General features: G+C 34.8%; 2 protein-coding genes across 6 annotated transcripts in view; one reads left to right on the forward strand and one right to left on the reverse strand.

Annotated features, from left to right (window-relative positions):
• Nucleotides 1-340: 340 nt before the first annotated feature.
• The window catches only part of LOC147836442 (uncharacterized), a 31,279-nt gene continuing 5,485 nt past the window's right edge, over nucleotides 341-26,134 (reverse strand). For 3 of the 4 annotated variants that reach the window (XR_015493970.1, XM_087257762.1, XM_087257761.1), the window contains 3 exons: nucleotides 16,444-16,493; nucleotides 10,235-10,305; nucleotides 2,222-2,860 (listed from right to left, as the gene is read on the reverse strand). Coding sequence is in view for 2 of the 4 variants with exons in the window: in XM_087257762.1 (XP_087113888.1) it covers nucleotides 2,681-2,860; nucleotides 10,235-10,305; nucleotides 16,444-16,493 (301 nt within the window). In the remaining 2 variants the exon portion in view is untranslated. Of the gene's footprint in view, nucleotides 2,861-9,114; nucleotides 9,565-10,234; nucleotides 10,306-16,443; nucleotides 16,494-26,134 lie in introns of all 4 variants that reach the window. The other variant, XR_015493971.1, reaches the window with a different exon arrangement.
• Nucleotides 7,319-17,189, forward strand: gata2b (GATA binding protein 2b). Of its 2 annotated transcripts, none has more exons than XM_087255406.1 (6): nucleotides 7,319-7,424; nucleotides 7,891-8,046; nucleotides 9,080-9,616; nucleotides 10,432-10,574; nucleotides 12,810-12,935; nucleotides 16,427-17,189. In XM_087255406.1, the coding sequence occupies exons 2-6, from the start codon at nucleotides 7,917-7,919 to the stop codon at nucleotides 16,658-16,660; spliced, it is 1,170 nt and encodes a 389-aa protein (XP_087111532.1). In that variant the 5' UTR covers nucleotides 7,319-7,424; nucleotides 7,891-7,916; the 3' UTR covers nucleotides 16,661-17,189.

The raw sequence follows: 26,134 nt of genomic DNA on the forward strand, positions 1-26,134 counted from the left end.
CTGAATAAGCCTTTAATTTTAAAGGTTCCTTTTAATTTATATATTTTTTTATGGGAAATCAAATACATAAATCCTTCACCATTCAAAAGTTGCTTTGTATGGCACATGTATGATGTAGGAGTAGCATGAAGCTAAATGTTTGTCAAGAAAAAAAAAAAGTTGCGCAAACCATGCAAAATGGTTTACAAATCACCAGTTGTAAAAAGAGTCTACAAACAAAATCGGAGGTATTTTGTAATAACACCTGAATCAACATTGCCATGACATTGGCATTTTTTAGAGGATTTCGGTTTGCAAATCAATGCCACATTCATCCACGCAGAGCCAGAGCACAACTAAATCAATGTTCTTCCATGCAGTTTTATTGATGCACCACCAAAGGGCCATGCAGAGTAACTTTAAGTTATGACAATGAGGATTTGATGCTTACAATTAACGACACTGGTAAGACAGGCTTCCCTTCTGTGAATTTTTTTGACAGTTCATCTTTTTTATGATTCATGAATGAATAAAAAAAGATCAAAATAACAAAAAACAGAAATATAAACTCTCAATAAAGGCCTCTCGTTTACCATCTAGATCATGGTGAGGCAGAAGCCTGCTCGCCTGTTACCACAGTATCCTGGCTGAGTGCCTGGCTGGTATGATAAGGAGATAATAGGAGTGATGGAGAGAGAGATAAAGAGAGAGGGAGAGGGGGAACTGACAGTCTGCAGGCACCCAGTCCGGAAACCCAAAGCGGGCAACAGTTACCCAGCACATCCCCTTAAAGCTGAAAACATTGTGCACGTATACACTTACTCTCTTACCACACATTTTTGCTTACTGCACAAACTGGAGATAAGCGTTTGTGCGTTGGCCTCCAAGAAACTGTCAAAATCGAGATATTTATGTCATCACAGGCCTTGATTTAGCTGGAAAGCGTCTTAATGTTATGTAATCTTTGATAAATGGTAGCTTTTTCATCTTCATAATGTTATATGTAGATGTGTGTTTGCCATTATTCATGTTTAGTCAGGCAGGTAAATTGTAAAGCAGGGCCTGAGGTGTCACTTACTGAAGTTCAAGTGAAGTGCCATGATTCTGAATGCCAAGAATGGCCAGGAGATGGCAGCTTTGTGTTAAAAATGATCAAGAAACATATCTCCAGTGTTTTGATTGAAGCTTGCTAAAGATGCTGATTGCCAGTAGATTCTTAATAAGCCTTGTAAAATTGGAACTAGGGAACTTCACCTAGTATTAACCTAAATTATGAGTAAATAAACAGCCAGAAATCCACGATCTGAGAGGCTAAGGATTTAAGAGATCAATCTGATTATTTATCTTGTCCCCATCATTTATTAATATACTGTTTTTAGCTTCATTTGTGTTCATATAAATTTAGTTTTTATGTCTTTCTGTCATTATTGCAAAACCAAAACACACTGAAACAGTTATTTAATATGGTACTACACATAACTTCACTCTTGTTTATTGTCATAATCGAAAAAGCTTTAAAATCTACGGGACTTTACCATAGCACAAAAGGTTTTTTAGATTATCAAAATATTCTTTACACTAACTTTTATAATATTAAGTCACTTTTAAGGGCAGTTTACTGAAATAGTCTTTGTGGAGCTAATATATGTATAAAATAAATGGTTCTTCCCATTTATGCCATTACAAAATACCCTACTTTTAAAAAAAAATTGCTAATAATCTTGCAGACTAGCATTCATTTATTTATTTATTTTTATTTATTTATTTATTTGTGTGTATTTTTATTTATGTATTTATTCATGTATTTTTTTTCATTAATCTATTTATTTATTCATGTATTTATTTATTTATTTATGTATATATGTATTTATTTATGTATGTGTGTATTTTTTTATTTATGTATTTATTTATTCATGTATTTATTTATTCATTTATGTATGTATGTATTTATTCATCTATTTATTTATTTATTTATTTATTTATTTATTTATGTATCTATGTATGTATGTATGTATGTATGTATGTATGTATGTATTTATATATTTATTTATTTATTCATCTATTTATGTGTCTATGTATCTATGTATGTATGTATCTATGTATTTATATATTTATTTATTTATTCATCTATTTATTTATGTATGTATTTATTTATTTATCTATCAATTCATGTATGTATGTACATATTTATTTATTTATTTATTTATTTATTTATTTATGTACATATTAATTTATTAATTAATTTATTTATGTATTTAAATATTTATTTATTACATTTAACCAACAAGATACACATTTTGTCATTTCAAGCAAAACAAATTATCACTTTAAATATTTTTAAATGCTCATGATCGCATGATTTGAACTAGTAACTCCCTGCTATAACTTCAAATCCATCAATAAAAAGATGCTGGACTGGCTAATTTACTTTCAGGCCTCTAAAGAGAACTGCTAAACTTCCTGGCATCACACACACACATACACACACAAAGTCCCTCCATCCCTAAAGATTTTACACAGGAAAACGTTAGCAGATTCACAATTAAGGGCTGAGAAATCACGTCTTAAATGTCCTGGCTAAAATCATATCATGTCAACTCCAATATGTGTGATGTTGCTCTTCTACACAATAGTGGATCAGTGTCTATAATGTTAGTGTGTGAAACATGAAATGAACTGGTCGAACTGGGAGTGGTTGCACCTAATGACTGTAAGGCGTGAATAAAAGCAAGTGTCCGTTACAGCACCTGTCCATCTGTGTGAAGAGGGATGTGCATGTGTATGACACACACATTGCGGTGCACCAGCGCTCCGTTTCATACCGGAATTCAGCCAGCAGCCCTGTATCCTGATGTGGTGAAAACCAGGCCTGCAAGGCATTCTGGGTATAGGAGGGGGAGATGGGTTATTCACACTACAACATCTTCACACACTTTCACTGACATTCACAAATGGATGCACCAAATTTACACACACACACACACACACACACACACACACACACACACACACACACACACACACACACACACACACACACACACACACACACACACACACTCACACACACACGCACACGCACACAGATTCCCTCATAATTAGGGTTAATATCAAGACAACAGTTTGCTTTTATGGAGCCAGATCAGTCTCAAAAATAATACATTTACAAACTAAAAATCATTCATGCACAACACAATTCACATTAACAACACTGAATTTTTAAATACACAATTTGTGAATTCACTATTTAAAAGCATGCATTTTTCTGCAAATAAATTGTATTTCTGTTTTTGAATAATGTTTTAAACTTATGAATTGGATGTGTATTTTTCAAAATCGTGTTTTGAACTTACGAATTGGATTTGTGTAGTTTTGAATCGTATTTTAAACTAACAAATTTAATTTGTGTATTTTTTAATCGTGTTTTGAGTTTACGAATTTGATTTGTGCAGTTTTAAAATCATATTTTGAACTTACAAATTCATTCATTCATTTTCTTGTTGGCTTAGTCCTGTTATTAATCTAGGGGCGCCACAGCGGAATGAACCGCCAACTTATCCAGCACGTTTTTTTTAAGCTGCAGATACCCTTCCAGCCGCAACCCCTCCCTGGGAAACATCCACACCCTCATTCATTCACACACTCATACACTACGGACAATTTAGCCTACCAATTCACCTGTACCGCATGTGTTTGGACTGTGAGGGAAACCGGAGCACCCGGAGGAAACCCACGCGAACACAGGGAGAACATGCAAACTCCAAAAAGAAACGCCAACTGAGTCGAGCCGAGGTTCGAACCAGCGACCTTCTTGCTGTGATGCAACAGCACTACCTACTGCGCCACTGTGACCCGAACTTACGAATTGTATTTTGTTAATGTGTTTTTGTAAATTGTGTTGTGGATGTATTTATTTTATTTTGTAAATGTAATATTTTTGAGACTGATCTGGCTCCATATGCTTTCAGATATAAACTTCATTCTTTTACGAAATTGCCAATAATTCAATAGTAATGTAACTGAAATGTAACTGAATAACATTTCATAATTGAAGTCTTTATTTTGTGATATTTATGTTTAAATATGGTTTCATAAAATATCGACAACATATGTGGTCTTCTAATTAATATCAAAGGGAAAAAACATTAGGTTTGTGTAAAATTCAAAGAACTAAAATGCAGGTCCGCTCTATAAAATACATACTCATTACTTTCAGTGATAGTTAGCTGATGCCTGGTAACTGTTGTTAGGTGGTTTACTGTATTGTAGTTAAAGTTTGATATTTCCTTCTGGTCATGTGCCCAAGAAAAGGAAAATATGACTGACAGGTTGTTACTGCAGTATGCTGTTAATACTGCCTTCCTGATTCTCTTTAGCGGAGGAAATGAACAGCAATTAAGGAATCTGGGCAGCATTGTTGAGCTCATGCTGTTACACTGAGAGAGAGAGAGAGAGAGAGAGAGAGAGAGAGAGAGAGAGAGAGGGAGGGAGGGAATAAGGTGGCACAGGGAATAAGAGAGAAAGTTTTAATGTGCCCATCTCTTTTTTTTAATTAAATCTAAAGATTTGTTTCAAGCATATGCATCACCAGTTCCTTGTTTTATTTAAGGGACCCAGATTGCACAACGACCTGCCATTCCATATAAATGTATACTGGTTAACCTAAAAAAAAACTTTTTTTTCAATTTAGCTCTTCCATATATTCACGTAGTATTTATAAATGAATGTAAAATAAACAGATGAGCAAAGTTTTTTTATTTTAAACATTGTGTAAACTTTGTCAAACAGCTTTACAGACAAAGGTTAAGATAGGCGAAGTTGCTAGATGTAATTATGCACATTTAAAAGTAAAGGTTCCAAAGAGGGGGCAGTGTGGTGGGTCCAAAGAACTATTTTTGATTCCCTAAACCAAAACGTTCAGTACTTATAACTTCATTAACAGTGATTACAATATAAAAGTTCAAATGTCTTGTATTAACTCTAAATACCACCTCATTTCAATGAGTGCCCAAAGGTTAAAATGACTTATTTTTCTACAGGGTTAAGAATATTTGAATATTGCAAAGAACCTTTTGTGCTAAAGAACCTTTTGTCCAATGAAAGTTTTTTTTTAATGTTAAAGGTGTTTCATGGAACCATTACGAAGACGAATCAAGAATGTTTACTTTTTACTATGAATCAAAAGCTTTCCATCATTTCCGATGTTTAATCAAAGATTTATTAGCAATCATATAACACTAATATATATCCTCAAGATAAAAAAAATAAAAGAAAAGTTTACTATTTAAGCTACCATTTGATTTAAGCAAAACCAGAAAAAAGACAATTCTGAATGGCGATGACAAGCAGTCTTGTGTAAGATACTTAAAAAAACATTATTAAAAGTAGATTTAAATTGCATTTCTAATTACTTAAATTAATTAATTACTCAAAGGAATTTAATAATTTGACTCAAAACTAAAAAACGCTGTAAATCTCAACAAATATAAGATAGAATTTAAATTATTTGATCACAATATACAGTTGAAGTCAGAATTATTAGCCGCCTGAATAAAACATTTTTTTATGTATATTATTTCCCAAATTATGTTTAACAGAGCAAGGAAATTTTTACAGTATGTCTGATAATATTTTTTTCTTCTGGAGAAAGTCTTATTTGTTTTATTTTGGCTAGAATAAAAGCAGTTTTTAATTTTTTAAAAAACATTTTAAGGTCAAAATTATTAGCCCCTTTAAGCTATTTTTCCCCCCAAATGTCTACAGAGCAATCATTATACAATAACTTGGCTAATTACCCTAACCAGCCTAGTTAACCTTAACCTAGTTAAGCCGTTAAATGTCCCTTTAAGCTGTATAAAGATCTAGTAAAATATTATTTACTGTCATCATGGTAAAGATAAAATAAATCAGTTATTAGAAATTAGTTATTAAAACTATTTTGTTTAGAAATGTGTTTAAAAATTTTTTGCTCTATTAAACAAAAATTGGGGAAAAAATAAATAATAATTCTAATTTCGACTGTATGTTTTTAGATATTATTATAATATAGGCAGCCTCGGCTCAGTTGGCGTTACTGTGTGGAGTTTGCATGTTCTCCCTGTGTTCGCGTGGGTTTCCTCCGGCTGCTCCGGTTTCCCCCACAGTCCAGACATGCAGTACAGGTGAATTGGTAGGCTAAATTGTCCTTAGTGTGTGTGAATGTGTGTGTATGGATGTTTCCCAGAGATGGGTTGTGGCTGGAAGGGCAACCGCTGCTTAAAAAAAAACTTGCTGGATAAGTTGGCGGTTCATTCCACTGTGGCGACGCCGGATTAATAAAGGGACTTACCCGACAAGAAAATGAATGAATTATAATATAGGCCTATTTACAACGCTCCAAATGATTATTTCAATGAGTGCGAAAAGAGTAAAATTTCAGTCAAACATGACGTTATAAAAAACATTTTGATATAAGCATTTTAATAAAAAAGCTGCTGCTCTGGATTGACTTAAACAGATTTGATGAATCTAGGCCTTTTTACAGTATTTAAGGAAATATAGGCTACCGCATTACACCTTAAAATGAAGAGTATCGCTTCCTTTACGCTTAAGTAGGATAATTTAATTGCAGTAACTATTTACTTTGTAACTAGTTGCAACCAACACTGGTGGCAAGCGATGTGGATGAATGTCATCTCTCGCTCCCTCTCTCTCTCTCTTTCACTCATCAAAGTGATGGACAGATCTTATGAGAGTCAGGGTAGGTGGTCAGCGGTTTCGTGTTGTCATTGACCGCGCACGAGACGGATCTGCCGAGACAGACAATACGCGCGCGCTGGCCAGAAACTTATTCCCTGAATAATTAAAGCTCAGTAGAAGTCGATGGAGGACGTTGTATTGCTTCGTTTAAGCAAAGGAGAGAAAAAAAATACTCACCTCACCTTTAGCAAATGTTTTGCCACTTTCTCTAGGAGCTACTTTGTCTTTAATCTTATCAACTCCGATCATTTTTTCTCAAGAGTCGAGTTCACTTCCAGTGCAATACAATACAATTATTGTCTGAGATAAAGTTCAATAAATGAGTTTGTCTATATGTCGTATAGCATCTTTTAAGTGCTAAACATTTTCAGAATGCCTTAACAATTACTAATATCCATTTAAACAAGCATTATTTTAAGCGAAATGTGAATTAATCAAGCATAAACATGAAACCAATTAATAAATATAGACGCGTGGTGTAAATTAGGTTTCAGGTGTCAAGCTGGAAAAACGGTGAATTCTTATTGGCTGAAGACTCATTTATCCTGCCGGGAGGAGTCTGCCCTCTGCTTCATATACAACTCTTTTGCACGCTGGTTTTGACAGATCTCTCGTGTGGCCACCTGTGCCTGTCATCCTGATGCGGATCCCTGTACCTTTTGAACTGTAGGCGCGTGCCATGAAGTTGGAGTGACGAGATAGATAAGGTCGGTAACTGTTCTTGGACTATTTTCAACGCACGTTTTTGTTTGCTTTCCATGATTTTGGTTTCAATCATGATTTAAAGATGTACATTAGTTCACACCAAGACAGCGGTGGTGATCAGCTGTGGTATCTCTAGGTCATCGACGCGTGCATCCACTTAAAAGTGGGGAAGTGATAAAAACTGTATTGCGTTTAAGGAGACACGCGAACTCCTGGTTTCACATATTCTTGTTAGCCTATAGCGTTTACGCAGTCGTATTACATACCTTAATCTAAAGTATTCAAGAGAACAAAACACGCCGGATGAACTTGGAATAACTTGTCAAGCTTTTTAATCGCACAGGAACATCGGCATCCCTGTCCTACTGAAAAGAGAGATGATGGATGCCCCAGCGGAACCCCGGTGGATGATGCATGCTCATCATTCAGCCATGATGGGCACCTCTGATTCGGTGTCTCCTCATGCAGGTCTGGGACATCATAGTTCGGGCTATATGGAGCCAGGTGCCCCATTATTACAACCAGACGAGGTGGATGTATTTCTCAGCCATTTGGACTCTCAGGGAAACCCCTACTATCATACACACGGGTCCCGTGCACGGATGTCTTACAGCCAGACGCATGGTGAGTAGGCCTGCGTGGAGATCTAACCTTTTTGTCAGTGTCGCTTTTTATATTTTAGAATAATTTTGAATCAACGGATTGTTTTTTTTTTTTTTTTGCTTGATCTTTTTTTTTTTTTTTTTTAGATTTCCACAATACTAAAAATTGCGCCTGCATTTTTTTACACGATTGTCAGACTTGAAAGCAAATATTTCATCTGCGAGAGAATTTTCTTATATTACTCTTAATAGTAAATGATTAGTATTTATTTAGCCTACAAATAAATAATTATATGGTAGTCTAGTTCTCACCTGGTGTCAATTTCAATGAAAAGATCAGATTATACGCAAATTGTTTTCTCACCGCAATTATTGTGTTAAAATATTACAAATGAAATATACTATTTTACATGTTTTAAACTTTAATACCAATTAGCCTACACTATTATGATATACCCTATATCATAAGAACTAACTTGCTTTTTTGGTAAAGGCTTGATTTTTTAAATAAATACATTAATGAAATACAAAATATCGTTCAGAGGTAAAGAAAAACAACCAAAAAATAAATAAATCGGAATTGAGGGTATTAATTTTTAGGTAATGTTCTCTTTTGGTTTCAATCCTATATATAAAGATTATGCTAGGCCTATTTCAAATGGCATCAAATGTTTCACAGAGAACATTTAATAAAAGTTTAATTACTCCACAGGGCAAAATACCTTTATGATAGATTTTTGATATTTTAGGATTCTTTTTTATTTATTATTTTATTAAATTTTATAGACCAAGACAATTTTCTTTACATGGAAAATAGCCTAAATGTTCTCATAGTACTACACATTCTGGTAAAACAATTCACACAATTGTTCCAAATCAGTCAACTTGTCAATCACTTAATTTTTGCGATTTAAAACATTTTTGAGCTTCCTCAGTGGACTGCGTGTAGACAAGCCTATTTATCCAGCCTAGTTTTACATCGTGATTAAACATGCAAAACTGAACTGACTTTGGCAATGCACGTGTAAGACTATAACTTTTTTTCTTTTTGCCAGCACGCCTTACGGGTGGCTCAATGTGTCGACCTCACCTTATCAACACTCACGGTCTTCCTTTACTGGACAACAGCAAATCGACCTTTTCTACAGCTCAGCACCACGGCTCATGGACCGTCAGCCACCTGGGCAAAGCGGTTCTGCATTCAGCAGGCGCCGAATCCTCCAACGGCCTGTACGCAGGCACCGGTGCGCCGGCCTCGGGTCCGATGCCGTGCCTATCGATGGCGCAACACTGCAGCGCACAGCTCTACTGCCTGCCGCCCACCCCGCCCAAAGATGTGTCCCCGGACCCGGCCTGTGCCGCGGTGAGGGATGCCGGGAAGTACCATCTCCATCTAGTCGACGGGATGAAGATGGAGTGCTCCAGTCCAATCCGTAGCAACCCGCATCTGGCGCAAACGACAACCCCTATACCTTCATATCCCGATTACTCAGTAGCCGGAGCGCACGAGTATCCCGCCAGTGTGTTTCACTCCAGAAATCTGCTCGGAAACATGACGACAAAATGCAAAAGTAAAAACCGCGCTTTCTCGGGTGAGTTCAGATTTCATAGCGGAAACTTCAAAAGGTAATAATCAGTCCAAAGTTAGCCTTTTATTTTCTATATATTAGCAAGTACTGAATGATGAAGATGTTATACTTTTGAATCAATGCAAAGCATGAGAAGACGCAATGCAATGAATTGCAGTATTTGTAAATGTAATAACATGATAAGCAGGTTTAATTTTGACACCAATATTTAAATAAAAATGTAGTTACTAAATAAACTATTAATAATTATAATGACATAAATAGGCTAATTCGCCTATATTTAAGTTGTTTTATTTTATTATGGTAACAAACCTACTTTATTTACTGACTTTTTGGGATGTCAAATAATTCAGCTCACACTGTAAAAAATGCAGGGTTCCACACAATTCATTCATGTTGTCCCAACACAAATCTAATAAGTTAACTTTTAACTTTTAACACTTTTAACAAATTTATGTGGATTGAACATAAAACAAATAAGTTGTCCCAATGAAATCTCAATAAAAAAATATTTTGGGTGCAACCAGCTACACAATTCTATCTTGACAATGAATATCAATGTATTAAACTATCAGTTAACACTTGATCTATGAGAGCAACACATTCAAAATAAGGTATTACCTGTACAGTTGCTTCCTGTGTGCAATTCTTAACCCACCAAAAGATGGCACTTGTAGACATGACCGAAAGAACTGAAAAGTAAAAGTTTTAATAATCAGTCTGTATTAAATAATGTCAGCACAAATAAGCTGTTTTCTTTACCACCCCCCCCCCCCCCCCTCTCTCTCTCTCTCCTAATGCGCATCGTGTGCCAATAGGACGTGAATGTGTAAATTGTGGAGCTACGTCGACTCCTCTGTGGCGGAGAGATGGCACAGGTCATTATCTGTGTAATGCATGTGGACTCTACCACAAGATGAATGGGCAAAACAGACCTCTCATCAGACCCAAGCGCAGACTGGTATGTCCCACACACCTACACACTTCTGATCCACACCATTACACAGTTCAAGCACAACCAGTAAAAGACATCACTAACAGGAAACTGAAACCTGCTCTAAACAACCTATATTGTGTTCAAGCAGTTATGATCAGTTTATGTAACATTGTTCTGTTGTCTGAGCTATAGAGGATCAGCCATACAAAGCCTTTTATAATATGATAGTGCCATTGTCTGTGAATAATGTCTGAACACTACTGACAAAGAAGATGGTTCATGAGGTTTAGACAATAGTAACACATTTAAGGAAAACTGCCATGCATTTCCGAAAAGTATTATGATATCTGTTCACACTGCAAGGACGGAGAGAGAATGTGCACAAAAAAAAGGAAAGAGAGGGACAGAAAAAAAGAGAGAAAAGCACATGTCTGGGTGTGTGTACTGGACCATGGCCCTATTGACGGGTTTAAATAGCAAGTAATGAATTAGAATTCATTAACATGAAGTGTAAACTTGACCAGAAATCAGATACTTCTGCTATTCCTGACTGGCCTATATCATCTTACCTTAATTTGAGTATTCCTCGACTGCAATGTTAAAAACTCAGCTTCTCCAAAGATATTTTCAAGTTGAAAGACATTTTACCGTGAATATTTTTTCAGCTTTCTATCACCTTTATAGACGTCTGCTGAAATGGTTAGTCACAAAGCAGCAGCACATTCAAAAAGGAAACATAATAAATCTGCTTGAAAGTGACTGTGTTTTGTTTAAGATGGTATTAGCTGTAAATTAGGCTTGAGTCAGTGTGTGACGAGTGCTTCTGCACCAGCTACAGGTCGTATATTTAAAGAGCAGAGACAGCTCGGTCCATTTGTTTCCTTGGCAGGATGTCTGCCCGGTACCGATAACTTTGTGAGACCCGAAAATGCTTCCTTTTGTGGTTGTTTTCTAGCCGTGTTTTCTTCCAGCATGTTGAGTGCCTACTTTACCTGTATAGTTCAGTGAATTTATGGTGCACTTCTGTTTGACCTGAGGAATTTGAGAGACAAGTAATAGATTCTGTCCAGCATGATCCTGCTTCTTTGATCATTTTCTTATTTTTTAATTGAATTCTAAAAAAAGTATTTGTAATTTTTGTTTGTCCATATTTAATTGTTTATGTCAAACTTCATTTTAAGATGTCAATGTTTCATGTACTTACTATAGTAATTACAATTAATTATGCATAATTATATGCAAGTGTCCCTAAAACTAGCCTGCCTTAACACTAACCACATAGTAAGTACATGGAATTATTAATTCATATTACTCAGAAGTCAATTGAAGAGTTACACTGTAACAATGAGACCTTAAAATAAATTGTAAACTTGTTAATTTAAATAGTTTCTGTATTTATGTTTTCCTTGCCTATTTAAACTATTTATTTAAACATTTTTAATGCTCTTGCTTTGTACACAAAGCTGCATTCAGTTTGTTAGGTTTGCATCTTCTTGAGAGAAGAATACTGTACAGACTATACAGATATCTTAAGATGTTATTGTATCGGTTAGACAGTTGTGTCATTAAGTTGAGTTGTGCTTTTTTAACAATTAATTACTGGATTGTATACAGTAACAGTAAGTAACAAGGGTTAAGATTAGGTTCAGAGCTAGGTTTAGAGATAATACCTATAGTTATTAAACAATTTATTTATTCATTATAAATACGCATGTGCGAAACAGAACTGTAAAATAAAGTGCTACCACAATTTGCTTCAAGCTTTTAAGATAACATTTTGTGCATCTCTGTGGTGCAGTCTATGTCCAAAAGAACAGGACAGGTTCAAATTTTTCAAAACAGGACATTCCAAACAGGATTTGGAGTCTCAATCTTCATATTATTGTTATGGGGTCTAACCACAGCTCTATTCATTTGTCTTTCAGTAAGGTATAATGCGTAATACGATACTCTGCACAATAGACAAATCAAAAATATAATGTACTGAAATTAAAGAGGAGTAATATACTGAAAATTTTTGGAACTGAAAATACATTTTTGTACATGCATGCTATTTTATATTGTACATTTTAGTTCCAATAACCGTCTTGAATTTTATGATTTCATTTATGAATCAGACAAGCAGTTGTAAGTAAATATTTGTATGCTGAAGTGACCAGATTTAGCATTTCTTCAGATTTTTGTTCACAACCCTTACGTTTAGTAATTGATCAATTTCAGATGTTTTGATCTTTGTCTTAATGTGTTTGTATGTTGCAGTCAGCATCTCGACGAGCAGGCACCTGTTGTGCCAACTGCCAGACTGGGACCACCACACTCTGGAGACGCAATGCCAACGGAGAACCCGTCTGCAATGCCTGCGGTCTATATTACAAACTACACAATGTGAGTACATTTGTATGCGCCAACGCCAAATGTAGAATATAAACAAAAAATTGCAGATTCAATTTACTCTACTGCACATAAGATGGCAAATTTTTAATAATAAAAATAAAATAGGTCTGTTCACCTAATCACATTTGCGTATGGATTAGAGTCTATGAATATTAAACTGCAAAAAACTATTTAAACATGAAGTCTATGCAAAGTCAGGAAGGTATATTCTGTCTTCCTGAAATATGATGGCAGTTTTTTTATACTACACATACATTTCTTAAGTATGTGTAATGCTGCTCTAATAGGCACTTCATAAGTATTTTGGCTTTTTAATTAAGAATTCCTATTTTTATATCATGTTTGCCCAGGCACTCAAGCATCTTGACAATTTCCTTTCATAATTAAACGTCAGGGCTCAACAATAAGGACTGACCGATGGCCTGGGGCCAGCGTGAGGGATGTTCGGGACAGTAGAGAGAATTGTTACTGGCCCGATCAGGCCAGTGCTGCCATGTCACAAAATTTGAATTTGCCTTTGACTATTTGTCAATTGCGTGCATATATAAAGTTTTAGAATTGAGAAACAATTTGTGCTTTTAAGTCTTTGAATGTTTTGCCTTTTCTATGAAGTCGTAAACCCCATATTGCTTTTTGGTTCCTTTTATCTGATTGGATGTTGTGAGCACATTATTTCTTTACATAACCTGGTAAAAACCGGTAAAGTGAAGAGACGGCAACATCAAATTATGAGGCTAAAAGAAAACGTCGGTTTCTAAAGTTGTGGAATCAGATATTTACATGGGCACAACACGATGAAAAAAATAAAGTGATGTTTTGCATAGTTTTCTGTCACTTTTAGGTCAGCCCCCTTTTGTTTTGCAACAAAATACCTGCACATACAACTTTTATTTTACTGCTAAATATTTAAAAATATATATATATTTAAATTCTAGATTTACAGGCATTATTTTTGACACATCATTTAAAATATGTGGCTAAAAATTAGCTATTTTTTATTGAATTCTTTTTAGTGGGGCCAGTGAAAATTTTGGCAGGGCAAGTAAATATCTGAACCAGTGGTCCAATCAGGCCAGTAGAAAATATCCTTAGCTTTGAACCCTGAACGTTGGTTTATCTTGATTAATTTAAGAAATATTGACAAAAAGACATGTAACAATTACAGAGCACTGCAAGAAAGAAAGAAAAAAATGTGGGCACAAAATCATTTGTTTCCTTATTTTAAAAAGAAAAATATGTTATTTTCGTCCCTAGAGGGTACAAATTCACAACAAACAAAAACATAGTTTTAATGACGCCATGGCACCAGTGTGGAATCATGGGAGTTGTCATCTTCATGACATCCTACAGGTTTTCTGAAATCGTTTATGGATGAGTTAAACCATTTGAAACTTATTATCATGGTAATATGAAGCAGAGTAAAGGTGATTGCACATTAAATCCAAAATTTTTATCTGTAATTTTCGCACGTAAAAAATAATTTGAACTCACGTTGTGTCAGTCGTATTACCACACTCCCTCCGAAACTTTCGTCTGTCATAAAAAATTCTAACCATGTTAGATTATTTCTGCTTTTCGCATCCAAAAAAGCACTTTGAGAGCTGTTTGACATGTCAGAGCCACCGTACAAGTAAAAAGCTAAATACAGAATGTGGTCACTTGAGCTACAGATACCTTTATGACAAACAGTGCATAAAATAAAGACAGAATGTGGCAAACAGTTGAGAACCCCCATGCTGGATAAGGTGACTGGCAGACCTCTGCCCTGCTGCAGATTGGTGTATGTGTGCGTCCATACATTTGACGTACTGCTCATAGCCATTATAACAGAAAGAATGGTCCCCTTTTGGTCCGTTGCTTCGACACGTCAATGCGGCTGCCATCTATTATAATGTCTATATGTACTCGTTCACGTACATATGCATGTGTGAAGTATCACAAGCAATGTACCAAGATTCCACTAATTTTCTGAACTTCGAGATAATCCAGCTCAGCTCTTTTTTAGTGAGCTAAACTCTCCTTTCTTTCTATGCAGTATTGGATGAACGTAAAGTAATTGGATGAATGTATAGCCTATTCCTCTTTCTGTTTCTACTTTGGAGAAGAGAGAGGAAAACAAAGTATCACTGCTCAAACTGACTCCAAAATGTATTGCATTTTCTTCATTATGCATCAACTAACACACATCGCATTCAGTGTGCAAGGTTTGTTTACGTGACAAATTTTTCTCATATAAATACGAAAAAAACACATACGAAAATTTCGAACTTCAGTGTGCAAACACCTTAAGGTTGAAAGCTGTCGAAGCGTGATCGTTGAAGCAATTGCTGATGAGAGATGAGCGTGATGTTGCAGGAAATCAGCAGAGCTTTTATTATGCCACAGTCAACTGCTTCCGGTTGCGATTACATAGGGAAGAAACAGCGGCATTTTATCATATAAATACATTTTAAGGTTCTGCTTTATTGTGTTTTCATGTTTTATATAAATAAAAAATCTAAGGTGGTATGACGTGTTTAGCATTGCAACACAGGACACGGTCCATGTCAATAGTTAAATTGGCTTGTTTCTCTGGGTTTGAACATTCTTCTAAACATAATGTAAGATAATGTTAGCAAAATATATAACTGTTCTAGTGTTTTTTTTCATATATATATATATATATATATATATATATATATATATATAATATATATATATATATATATATATATATATATATATATATATATATATATATATATATATATATATATATATATATATTCTTTTTTTATACAAAAATCTTACATATTGTACCTTTTAAGTAAATCATGTGCTTTTATGTGATTATGCATGCCCTTATTCTAGGTAGATTGTCCACACAAAATAATTATTTGCTGTAACTTCTGTCCAAGTGTGCATTTTCATAACTCTCTTACCACTTATACAGTCATACACTATACAGTTGAAGTCAGAATTATTCGCCCCCCTTTCTTTTTTCAAATATTTCCTAAATGATGTTTAACAGAGCAAGGACATTTTCCCAGTATGTCTGATAATATTTTTTCTTGCGGAGAATGTCTTATTAGTTTTATTTAGGCTAAAATAAAAGCAGTTTTTAATTTTTTTTAAACACCATTTTAAAGGACAAACTTATTAGCTTGATTAGTATGATCATTAGTCATTAGTATGATTATTTTGTGAAAACATTTTTACTTAATAAATAAATCTGGGCACAATCTAAATTTCTTCTTGCAAGTCGTGTGCGCTAAAATCTTGACTTTAATTGCAAAATAAGTGAACCAAAATTTAAATAGAAAAAAAGATAAACAGAATTTAAAGTACAAACATTTTACATTTGGCTATTACAACAAATTTTATAGACAGACTTCAACTAAGTGAATGATAGAATTAGTTTTTGTGCTAGTAATAAAAATTGCACTTTTGACTAATACTGCATAAATGGTTTACATTATTTTATTGTGTATATGTGCATTTAGGTGAACCGCCCACTTACTATGAAGAAGGATGGTATTCAGACACGCAACAGGAAGATGTCTGGCAAATCTAAGAAGAGGAGAGGAGAACACATTCACCAGTTTGACAGTTGTGTGCACGACAAACCATCCTCCTTCAGCCACATGGCTAATATTCACCACCCATTCAATATGACTCCGCAAATACAATTACATCCTGCATTCAGTCACAGCAGCTTAGTCACTGCTATAGGCTGAGAGACACCTGTAGAAGACAACACTTACTGTCTCCATTCTTTGGTTTTACTGTACAGGACATTTCATTAACATTTCAGATGTTTATTATGCAAGGTTCAAAATTTGGTCTTGATTTTAAAAAGATGCACTTTATTTTGTGGATTTATGAAATGTGTTTTAAGCCAACATAGAATCTGATCGCAGTACACCAAGAGTTTTGCTAATTAGGTAATTTTTAATAAATATTTATTCAAGTATAGCCTCAACTTTCATGCGTGATTATGTCATTCATCCGACTGCACTGTTATGGAACTGTGAAGAAGGAAGAAGCCCCATATTTTAACTATAATATAATTTTCAAAACATTTGTAATTGTCTTTAATTTATTTTTCAGATCTCTTATTTCCAAGCTTTATGTCAACTAGTATCAGCATCAATAGAAAGTTACACTATCCTTATTTTCTGTATACACATGTAACACTCAGAAGAAACTTTTTTTAATTGTACATTTATTTTGAAATTTTAGTAAATAAATGATTGTAAAACTGTCTGTTGGATTACATCCCATTGCAGAGATTCTATATAAACAATCCAAGTGATGTTTTAAAGCTGTGTGTGCAAACACAAGAGAAAAGAGCTTATCAGCCTGGTGACCGCACTCAAACACTGAATGAAGAGCAAGACTCTAGAGAGACAGAAGGAAATGGAGAGATGAGAGATGAAAGAGCGCAGACAGTCTTTAGGCTTTGTGTTTGTGAGGCCTTGACAAGACCAGCCTTTTGTCATCATAATCCCTGCTTATATTAAATGTTTATTACAATTTCAGAAGTATGCGAAGCATGTGATTCAAAACAACAGACCTGAACTATAGAGATGTCCCTATTGTATATATTTGATATGATAAAATATGTATTATATATGCCAAAACATAGAAGCACATATAGGTCGACCGCTATTACAATGTAATAATTATGGCATAAATAGAAAAAATATATATTACACATTTATAATGTATAGATAATAACCAATATTTTATACAAAATGTCTCCAAATATATAATTAGATTTGTTTATGTATTAACTTTATTCAAATATATTTCTATTATTGACAAAATATAAAGTTATGTATTGTAATAATTTATACTTATTGACATAAATACAATATTTCAACTCAACTGAAAAATTCCTTACAAACAATTCAATGCAAAAAAGTGTTTTGTACATTTTAATTAACTATTTCAAAACAGATTTTTTTAAAACATTTTTTTTAAAGGCCACCAATGATGAAAATAATTTTTTGGAAGCTGTTTGGACAGAATTATGTGTAGGTGTAGTGTGTCCACAGTCATATTGGGGTAATATAAAGACAATAAGCCTCTTTTTTATTTCCTAATGTTAAATTAGGGTCCAAATCCCTCCCATTTTGAGGTGACATAAGAGTGCGGTTTTCCAAACCTACCGAATTGATTGACAGCCGGGTATTAACATGTCTCTGTAGTAATGCATGTAATCATATCAAGACAGGACGTGCGCAAAGCAACTGGAGTTAAAAGATCTGTTCAGTTCTCTTTGATTATCAGTCATCATCAAATAAGATCAAGAATGAGTTTTACAAGTTTAAAACGTTCAGTGCATGTTTGTGATAAATTACAGCAATTTTTCAGTCTTTATTACTACTGCCGCAGTACAACTATAAATAAAGATGCTTTAATCCAGGATTGTGGATGTTAAATCAGGTTTATTTTGTATATTAAAATAATGGATTTCCACACAGCAGTGTACATTAACGTGTATCCAGTCACATTTGCAGGCTAAAACAGTGCAAAGTTCATGTGCATATGCATGAACTTTGTAAGAACACAGTGTGTGACTCATCGCAAGGCTTGAACTAACTCCACAACAAATACATCAAATAATCATTGGGAAAGTTCTTACTGTAGTATTTCCCACAAACTTTACGTGAGATCTGCTTCCTTCATGTCTGTCAGTGTGCTGTTTATCTGAACCAGCTGGACTGATTGAGGCACACTCTAATGGAGAGTACAGACTGCATGATTTTGGCCCTGATTTTGACTCGCCAACAGGTTTTGAGAAATTGCTGACAAATGCCTGAAATCACAGGCAAATCTGTGTTCGTTCACGCAACCATCACACAATGTAAGCTATCAAAGACGCAATCTGAGAGAATCGCCGATGAGTTGCTGATACCTGTCAGACATTGGGCATGCTAAATATCTGGAGCTAAGCTATTCAAATCATGCCGTGTGAAATGTGTTCTGATTGAAAATAACATTGACAATTACCTACAGCCAATGAGAGAGCAGCATCCACTTGTATTGGTATAGGCCATAAGGAGGCCTATACCCTCATTTTCAGTTTACCCAAGACCCAAGAAATGAAGGCAAAGCTAGTGGAAATTTGGCAGGAGCACCCATGTCTGTTTGACGTGTCATCTGAGTGATATCACAACCGAGTAAAAAAAGAAAGTTGAGGAGAAATTGCTAATTCCTTTCAAAACCCAAAATAAGTGAGCAAAATAAGTACGTTTTAAACCCCACTAAAGGCTTCTTTCTTACTATGTAGTTCATAACAAAAGATATATTACGTGACCTTGCATCGATTCCGTGTCATTTCTTCTGCGTTTGTGAGACATAGTTTAGAGAAAGTTTTTGGCGATTCTTCCAATTGTAAAGTCAGTCTGAAACTTCCTGTCGCCGATCCAACCTACAGTGTAAACACAGCACCGACAGAATGCTACCCCAGATAGTCATGCAATGTGAAAACATCTGTGGCACGACTACTTTGAAAATCATACATGCGGAACAGGCATGTGGGAACAGTGGGCGGGTAAAACTAGCATTAAAGGCACAGGCAATAAAAACAGCTACATTGTGTTTAGAGCTGAAAACTCTAATATTCTGAAAGGTCTAATAAATAATCTGATGGGTGTTTTGAGCTGAAACACATTCTGAAGACACAAAAGACTGATCTTAAATCTTAAAAAAGGGGTAAAATAGGTCAACCTTAAATAAATTCAAGCCTCATGGTTTCAATTTTCATACTGTTTCCAATGCAAGTTTTATATATTTATCTATCTATCTGTTTATATATTTAGCTAGAGTAAATACCCTTGGGATTTGAGTTTAAATCTTAAAGAGATTTCATCTCAGATACTTCATTCTTTCATCTGTGTCTTTCTGTATCTCACCCCTCAATCAGAGCACCATGTCTCCCTCCAGAATGAGCCTGGGTTGTCTATATTCCCCAGTATGGATACCCTAAATCTCCCTGTATTTCTATATGCTACTGTTGAATTGCTAAAGGACACACAAAACTTTTACAAATAAATCTGGTTCTGTTTTAGTTTCTGATAATGTCGTAGTTCCAGCCTTTCCATTAATTAACCACGATCAGACTGGAGGTTTAATTCCAGAAGATATACTTTATTTAACATAAAGCTGAGAAAGCCAATTGCAAATCCCAGAGCAATCTGAAGTCTCTCCTTGACAATTTTGTCTGTCTGTGTCAGTCTTGTATCCCACACGGACACATGGAGAACATGCAAACTCCACACAGAAATGCCAACTGACCCAGCCGGGGCTGGAACCAGTGACCTTCTTGCTATGAGGCGATTGTGCTACCCACTGTGCCAACCTTGACTCCCCTCATGATGGTATATTAACTTAATAATATGTCCCTCACTCCCGAATAAATCCCTTACTCCTGTCCCTTACTCCTGAATGCTTCTTACAGATATAGCTTCATATGAGCATTTAACAAATATAATTTAGGGCTGCAACTAACGATTATTTTAATAATCGATTAATCTGTCGGTTATTGTTTCGATTAATCAGATAAAAAAACAGAAAAACCATTTCCAACACTTTATACAAAAAAAGAATTACAATATTTAGAAAGTGCAAACATGTTGCTCCTTGAACATCCCTGAGCTTTTATAATAATAAAATAAAAAACTAACTTAGTAGTTTTGTCCTGTTTTCAATCCAAATATCTAAAAATTATTAAATCAAGATACATACATGACACATAAATTAAAAAGGAATTATGTCTTGTTTTATAAAAAAACACCTCAAAATTGTGTGAAAAAAAAGTGATTGTTTGCTTAAAACAAGCAAAAATATTTGTCAATGGGGTTGGAATCTTAATGAGACATAATTTCAAGCAAAAGTTTTAAGCAACACTTAATTTTCCCATCCCATTTTCTTCTTTAGAAATCTTGATTTAAGTTTTTTAGGATATTTGGACTTGAAACGAGACAAAATTACTAATAAAGAAAAGCTTTTTTGCAGTGCAGCTACTGTATACATCACTCGCTTGCTCATCATGTCATCAACTACCTGATATTCCAATACACAAAAACGTCTTAGTAAATTTATTTTGTTCTTTAAAAGACGGTATAAATTATCTTGATCTATAACGTGATATGGGCATCGCCATGTTTACATGCGGCCACACATTTGCCTCATTCATAAAAGCTTCACACTCAGGATTCAGCGTCTAAATTCGCCGGTTACTCTTAAAATACATGCAAGTGTGTTCACTCCACTCTTTGCTCAACTAAAGTTTTTTTTAAATAATCAAATGTCCCCGCATCGCACACCACAACCAATTGATTAAGAAATTCGTTGCCAACTCTTTAAGTGATAATTTTTTATAGATTTAATGTATTCGTTGTTGTAGCCCTAATATAATTGGTGCTATATATATTTAGTTATTTTTCATATTCTGTTATTCGCCAGCATAGCTTTACATAGTTGGTCTGGCTCATCTGCAGGCTGCTCATACCACAGTTTTAGCCTGGCTCAGTTCTTCTCCAATACTTGTGTGACTATCTTTAGGTTACAAGTCTACTGTACACTTTTAGAGACACTACTGCATACTATCATAGAATACATAATGTTCGTCAATAACTGCTTACACTGTAAAATAATCTGCATTCCACTTCCACACAATTCTTTCATGTTGTACCAACACAAACCGATTAACTAATTGTTTTAACAATGACCTCAAGAATTGTGTTGATTCAGTTCATTTTAAATATGTAGTTGGAACAAGTAACAAAATCGTTTTTTGAGAGTTAAGCAGGGGGAACAAATTAAAATGTACTAAAACTGAAAGCACTTGTAATAATTTCTATTTCATCACACATACAGTGCATCCGGAAAGTATTCATAGCGCTTCACTTTTTTAACATTTTTTTTATTTTACAGCCTTATTCCAAAATGAATTAAATTAATTTATTTCCTCAAAATTCTACACACAATACCCCATAACGATAATGCAAAAAAAGATTTTTTGAAATTGTTGCAAATTTATTTAAAATAAAATACATGTACCCAAGAATTCACAGTATTTGCTCAATTTTTTGTTAATGCACCTTTGGCAGCAATTACAGCCTCAAGTGTTTCTGAATATGATGCCACAAGCTTACCACACCTGTCATCTTCCACTTATGAATGATTGCGGCCACTGTGCTAATTAGAACTTACAAAGCAGCAAAAAAAATTTCTGTAATCTTCCCCAACCTTGTGGCTCAAGACAATCCAATCTCGGAGACAATTCCCTTGTCTTCATGCTTGTTTTTTTGTGCTTTGTCATGCACTGTCAACCCTGGGACCTTGACAGGTGTATGCCTTTTCAAATCATGTCCAATCAACTTATTTACCACAGGTAAACTCCAATGAAGCTGCTGAATGATCTTGTTTTCACATCTTAAGAATGATCAGTGAAAACAGAATTTACCTGTGAATATGTACATCTGATTTTTCAGCTTTTTTATTTTTAATAAATTTGCAATAATTTCAAAAAATCTTTTCTCACATTGTCGTTATAGGGTATTGTGTGTAGAATTTTGAGGAAAAAATGTATTTAATCCATTTTGGAATAAGGCTGTAACAAAAAAATGTGGAAAAAGTGAAGCGCTATGAATACTTTCTGTATTCATGCACTGTACATTGCAACATTGGTGTGCAGATATTTTAAAATCTTAACAACTCCAAACAGAAATGAATATAGCACATTTAAAAAGTACAGTCCCTTAGGATTTTGTATAGGAAGATATATATGTGGCCTAAAATGACTTGATTTTCTGTTGACTCCTCTTAAAACGCATAGCATTACTTCCTTCAATTGTTGCGTATAGCTGTAAAAATACACATTTTTATAGAGGGACTGAGTATAAAATCACTAAGGACATCAGCATATCAAGTTGTTCAGTATGACCTAACAGATGTAGCTGTTTGCAAACATTGGGTCTGAAAACTAGGACACAACAGAACCCTCCCATATAAGACAGGCCAAGCAGCATTCAGCCCCTTTCAGTCTGTCTTTTCTTTTCTTCTCCTCATCTTCCTGTTCAGCAGGTAAATTAATTCATCCTCTGTCTCGGAACAATCACCTATTTTAAATGACAAACCGACTGTGAGCGTTCAGTTCCCCTCTCGGGACAGCCTGTGTGCTGCGAGAGTGTGTATATGAACTGTATGTGTGTGTTTTATTGCAAGATCTGCTTACTTCTCTTTCCCTTCTCTCTTTTATTTTCCCTGTCCTAGTGGTTTTGTCCATAGAGAAACCTTAGAGGCATGAAAGTAGGCCGGAGGCAGGAGGGGACTGAGTCTAAATACACTGTTACACATTATTTGGCTCAATAGCAGCAAATGCTGACATATCTGTTGAATCAGGAGTGATTATTATAGAGGCCTTGTAAAAACGAAACTTCTTTGATTGCATTATTAAGTCTCAATTTTCTGTTTATTATCTATTTTCTTTTAATCTCTTTTTAAATCATTTTTATTTTCTTACTCGTTTCTTTTATTGTCGTTTATGTAAAGCACTTGGAATTATCATTGTGTTTGTATTGTGCTATAAAAATAAACTTGTCTTGCCTAAGAAGTAGGGCTGGGCGATTAATCAAAAAGTAATCGAAATCGACATTAAAATCTGTCTGTTTTTTCCAGGTCAATTTATTCAAATACTTTCCCCACCATGCATGGAGTCACGTCACCCCACTCTGTTAAGGCTGAATTATACTTATAATATTATGATTTATATATAATTATGATATCATACTTCTGTCAAGGGCATGAGTACAGTCCAGAAAAGCCTTTGCATACCCACACACCACTCAGAAAATGTACTAAAACGTCACAAGCTTTGTTATTGGTTGGTTTGCTAGCGGGGTAAGCGGATGCTCTTTCAGCCGCAACCCATCTCTGGGAAACATCCACACACACACATTTACACACACACATACACTACAGACAATTTAGCCTAACCAATTCACCTGTACCGCATGTCTTTGGAATGTGGGGGAAACCGGAGCACCCGGAGGAAACCCATGCGAACGCAGGGAGGACATGCAAACTCCACACAGAAACGCCAACAGAGCCAACTTCTTGCTGTAAGGCGACAGCACTACCTACTGCACCACTGCTTCGCCCTCCTTCAGCAATTATACCTGGAACAAATGACTATATCTGCCATAAAATGTATTTACATAATCCTGATCAAATTAATTACATTTAGTCAATGATCAGATGTATGTTTTATAATAATGTATGTAAATTGTATGTCAAGGTCACATACTGAGATTCAAATGTACCTTGAAATATTGTATGATTAAACTCAATTGAGTGTTCACAATAAACATAAAATAAAAAAACAAGCAAACCTAATTGTTTACATGCACATTTTTAACGTAAATTTTCTTTAAAAATATATACTATTATATAGAGGTTCGTTGAAGTTTTTTTTAGATAGATTGTTGGAGATTGGAGACATGGACAGATGAAAATTAAGACTTGGTTAAAAGGATTCAAAAAGGGTCACGAAACACCAAAACAATCTTTTTTTGAGATGCTGATAGACATATATGTTTTCCACGCTGCTAAAAACACTATTAGGACACATACATTTTGCGTTGTTTCGAGCAAATCTGATCTTACGTCATGGCAAAGATATCATTGTGTAAATTCCAGTGTGGTGATTGGATGTCTGTACCGGCTGGTACAAAGTGACGTCATTGAGTTTTAGCATATTTTTGTGTAAACTAACAACAAAGACTTGGCTTGAACCAATCAGCGCGCTTTATTGTGAACGAGATGTAACTTCATTAACATGCATGATATAACTGCGTGTTCAGAGAGGCGCCATGTTGTGTTGCCAACCATAATTAAAACAAGTGGAAGAAGAAGAAGAATTGTTCGGAGACATGGATCATCAGTGTTCCGTTTATAAATGTGCCAAAACAAAAGTTTTGTTTTCATTTCCTTCCCTCTTTCGCCGCTGGACACTCCCACCTAAACAAAGCTGGACACCAACTTTCCTTACTTTTCCAAACTAGGTGTGCTGAGACAGGGGGGTTCCATGGCCCTTTGAGAATTACAAGACAATATTTTTGTGAATTTAAGACTTTTTAAGGCCTTAAATGTAGTTGTAGACATTAAGACCCCGCGGAAACCCTTTCATGAGTAGACTGCATTTTACCTACTTTATCCTTACTGTGAAGCTGAAGTATTTTCAAAAAAAAAATGATGAATCAACATTGCGAGTAACAAATAAACAAAGTCAATGAGAAAGCGAAGATGAATCGCATATAAATAAAGGCATAAAGGGTAGAAAAATGGTTTTAAAAACGAGCAGGGAGAGAGCAGATACAGATTTAAGATAAGCTGGCTGACTGACAAATATTTGTAAAATGTACCGAGAGAGAGAGAAAAAGAAAGAAAGAAAGAAAAAAAGAAAGAAAGAAAGAAAGAAAGAAAGAAAGAAAAAGCAATATCTATATTATAAAATAAATTTGATTCTTTAAAGAAACAAAATCTTGTACAATCAAAATCTAGACTCACAAAGGTGGCTTTTCAGTGAGCTGCTAATGCTATTATGTTTTTATTGTTGTGATTGAAAACACCCATGAGCTTATGGTTATAATACGACTCACATTGCTACAGTAGACTGAGATGTACTGACAGCTGGCTTATTCCAATATTAGTATATCATCCAGAGAAAACAGGTTTGCATACTTTTGCGTATGCAGATACAGCTGTTGCAGATGTGCTGCAACAATTTAGATTTTTATCATGCATTAAATATGAAAAATGATATATTGATATTATCAAACTAATTCAAGCCATTAAACATAACACTTCTTTTTGGACCAGTAATAGAAACATCATGCTCAAAACTCTCCACGCATTCATAAACACTTTCCACATAGAGTTGAAGTCAGAATTATTAGGCCTCATAAATTATTAGCCCCCCCTGTATATTTCCCCCCAACTTCTGTTTAACAGAGAGACGATCATTTCAACTTATTTCTAAACATAATAGTTTATAAATCATTTCTTTGATCTTTGCCATGATGACTACATAATATTTTACTAGATATTTTTCAAGATTCTTATATTCAGCTTAAAGTGACATTTAAAAGCGTAAATAGATTAATTTGGTTAACTACGCAAGTTAGGTTAAGAGGGCT

The sequence above is a fragment of the Danio rerio genome, chromosome 6 (assembly GCF_052040795.2).
Source record: "Danio rerio strain M-AB ecotype USA chromosome 6, GRCz13ab, whole genome shotgun sequence".
NCBI lineage: Eukaryota > Metazoa > Chordata > Actinopteri > Cypriniformes > Danionidae > Danio > Danio rerio.

Coding starts and splice junctions, on each gene's coding strand:
- gata2b (XM_087255406.1), top strand. CDS start 7,917: ATGGAGCCAGGTGCCCCATTATTACAACCAGACGAGGTGGATGTATTT. Junction 8,047..9,079: donor GTCTTACAGCCAGACGCATG/GTGAGTAGGCCT, acceptor TCTTTTTGCCAG/CACGCCTTACGGGTGGCTCA. Junction 10,575..12,809: donor TCAGACCCAAGCGCAGACTG/GTATGTCCCACA, acceptor TGTATGTTGCAG/TCAGCATCTCGACGAGCAGG.